The following is a 3,409-nucleotide window of genomic DNA, read 5'->3' as shown; positions in this document are numbered from 1 at the left end:
GCCAGATATTGGAATGAAATCAACTTTATCTGCTGCATATCCAACTTTTTTTAGGTAATCTCTAACTTCTTTTTTAATTTCTTCATATCTTTCTTCAGAATATTTAACAGTATCCATTTTATTAACACCTACGACAATTTGTTTAACACCTAATGTAAAGGCTAATAAAGCATGTTCTTTTGTTTGACCTTCCTTGGAAAAAGCACCTTCAAATCCACCAACTTCTGCTGGTACAATTAATAAAGCAACATCAGCTTGAGATGTACCAGTAATCATATTTTTGATAAAATCTTTATGACCTGGTGCATCAATAACTGTGAAGTAATATCTTGGAGTTTCAAATTTCCATAAAGCAATATCTATAGTAATACCTCTTTCTCTTTCTGCCTTAAGTTTATCTAAAACCCATGCATATTTAAAACTACCTTTACCCATTTCAGCTGATTCCTTTTCAAATTTTTCAATGGTTCTTCTATCTATACCTCCTAATTTATAAATAATATGACCTGTAGTAGTTGATTTTCCACTATCGACATGGCCAATAACGACTAAATTAATATGTGTTTTTTCCTTTCCCATTTTTTTGATCTTTAATTAAAAAAAATGTTAATTTCAAATAACAAAAGTATATTTACTTTAATTTATTATATTTAATATTTTACAAAAATATTTGTTCACTTATAAAACTAGTTTTTTATTCAAGAAATAAAATATATTATAAATGTATTTATTATTTTAATTTTTTTTTATTATGTTTTTAAGCATTATGTGAAAACTTTACACTTAAATATAAAATATATTTCTAATTAGGCAAACGCGTAAAAAAGTGATATTTTAAATATATAGAAAATAAAAAAAAAAAAAAAATAAAATAAAAAAAAAAAAAAAAAAAAAATTTTCATATTCTTTTATAACTTATATTATTGTGTATGACTTGGTCATAATTTTTTTTTATTTTTTATTATATTTTATACTTTTTTTTAATTAATTTTTTTCATTCATTTTGTATATATTTAAAATTTAATAATCCAGAAGTTAAATTATTATAAAAACATAAAAATAAATTTTTTCTTTTAATAATATTTTTAAAATTTTAAAAGTTTTAGTATATTAAAATATTTACTGTATATATTTACCTAAATAAATCATATTTTTAAACAACTATTAGCAAAAATGGGAAAGGAAAAAACACATATTAATTTAGTCGTTATTGGCCATGTCGATAGTGGAAAATCAACTACTACAGGTCATATTATTTATAAATTAGGAGGTATAGATAGAAGAACCATTGAAAAATTTGAAAAGGAATCAGCTGAAATGGGTAAAGGTAGTTTTAAATATGCATGGGTTTTAGATAAACTTAAGGCAGAAAGAGAAAGAGGTATTACTATAGATATTGCTTTATGGAAATTTGAAACTCCAAGATATTACTTCACAGTTATTGATGCACCAGGTCATAAAGATTTTATCAAAAATATGATTACTGGTACATCTCAAGCTGATGTTGCTTTATTAATTGTACCAGCAGAAGTTGGTGGATTTGAAGGTGCTTTTTCCAAGGAAGGTCAAACAAAAGAACATGCTTTATTAGCCTTTACATTAGGTGTTAAACAAATTGTCGTAGGTGTTAATAAAATGGATACTGTTAAATATTCTGAAGAAAGATATGAAGAAATTAAAAAAGAAGTTAGAGATTACCTAAAAAAAGTTGGATATGCAGCAGATAAAGTTGATTTCATTCCAATATCTGGCTTTGAAGGTGATAATTTAATTGAAAAATCAGATAAAACACCATGGTATAAAGGAAGAACCTTAATTGAAGCTTTAGATACAATGGAACCACCAAAAAGACCATTTGATAAACCATTAAGAATTCCACTTCAAGGTGTTTATAAGATTGGAGGTATAGGTACAGTACCTGTAGGTCGTGTCGAAACAGGTATATTAAAAGCAGGAATGGTTTTAAATTTTGCTCCATCAGCTGTCGTTTCTGAATGTAAATCAGTTGAAATGCACAAGGAAGTTTTAGAAGAGGCAAGACCAGGTGATAATATTGGTTTTAATGTTAAAAATGTATCTGTAAAAGAAATTAAAAGAGGATATGTTGCTTCAGATACTAAAAATGAACCAGCTAAAGGATGTGCAAAATTTACAGCACAAGTTATTATATTGAATCATCCAGGTGAAATTAAAAATGGATATACACCTGTCTTGGATTGCCACACATCTCACATTTCATGTAAATTTGTAAATATTGATTCTAAAATAGATAAGCGTTCAGGTAAAGTAGTTGAAGAAAATCCTAAATCAATTAAATCAGGTGATTCTGCTTTAGTTACTTTAGAGCCAAAAAAGCCTATGGTTGTTGAAACATTTACAGAATACCCACCATTAGGTAGATTTGCAATTCGTGATATGAGACAAACTATTGCTGTAGGTATTATTAAATCAGTAGAAAAGAAAGAACCAGGAGCTGTATCTTCAAACAAACCTGCTAAAACTCCAGCTAAAAAATAAAGTTTATATTTTTTATTATTTATATTATATATATATATATATATAATATGTTTTTAATTTTTTTATTTTTATATTAAAAAAAAATAGATTAAATATTAAAACTATAATAATGTTATATTAAAAACTAATTGTAATAACAAAATTTTGGAAGTTTTTATATTATTTTATTTTTAAATAAAAGTATAAAGTAGAATAAAATAAAAAACTAAGGTTATAAAAACTATTTTATTTTTTATATAATAAAAAATATATACAACTCTATTTTTAATTATGACATTAAATAGAAAAAAAGAGATTAAAAAAAAAAACAGTTATTTAAAAAACTATTATTAAATCAGTAGAAAAGAAAGAACCAGGAGCTGTATCTTCAAACAAACCTGCTAAAACTCCAGCTAAAAAATAAAATTTTTATATTTTTACATTTTATTTTTTTAACATAAGAACATTTAAGAAACTTTTATTCTATTTCTTTTTTTTTCTTTTTTTTTGTTTTTGCATACATGTACACATACACATTTAATAAAAATTTATATATTTTTGTTCTTATGAGAAAATTTTTTATTAATGCATATAATGAATAAATCATTAAAAGTCTAATAAAACAAAAAAAAAGGAAGAGTTGAAAATTAAATTTAAAAATGTGAACTGTTAAGAAATTCCATCATTAACTTTATCATTGTTTTTAAATTTTAGCTAGTAAAATTTTTTAAAAAAAATAATTTTTATATTTTTAACTTTGCATCAAAAAAGAGATGCATTTAAAAAAGAAATACTTAAATTTTAGCTTATTTTACATTGTGTGTAAATAATTTTCATATATTTTTAATGTTCTGAGAAAAAAGTGCGTTTTCTTAAAAAAAAAAAAAAAAAAAAAAAATGGAGAAATAGAAAC

General features: G+C 23.5%; 2 protein-coding genes across 2 annotated transcripts; one reads left to right on the top strand and one right to left on the bottom strand.

The window, feature by feature from the left end:
• Positions 1 to 579, bottom strand: PRELSG_0018400 (elongation factor 1-alpha, putative; the record flags this gene model as incomplete). The annotated part of the gene is made up of 1 exon (XM_028676556.1): positions 1 to 579. A coding segment is annotated over one exon (579 nt), but the record flags the coding sequence as incomplete, so codon positions are not given.
• A 594-nt stretch (positions 580 to 1,173) lies between these two features.
• On the top strand, positions 1,174 to 2,517 carry PRELSG_0018300 (elongation factor 1-alpha, putative; the record flags this gene model as incomplete). The annotated part of the gene is made up of 1 exon (XM_028676445.1): positions 1,174 to 2,517. The coding sequence occupies one exon, from the start codon at positions 1,174 to 1,176 to the stop codon at positions 2,515 to 2,517; it is 1,344 nt and encodes a 447-aa protein (XP_028531043.1).
• Positions 2,518 to 3,409: the final 892 nt, after the last annotated feature.

This window comes from Plasmodium relictum (assembly GCF_900005765.1).
Source record: "Plasmodium relictum strain SGS1 genome assembly, contig: PRELSG_00_v1_198, whole genome shotgun sequence".
Classification (NCBI taxonomy): Eukaryota; Apicomplexa; class Aconoidasida; order Haemosporida; family Plasmodiidae; genus Plasmodium; species Plasmodium relictum.
This window is presented reverse-complemented; position numbering and strand designations above follow the sequence as displayed.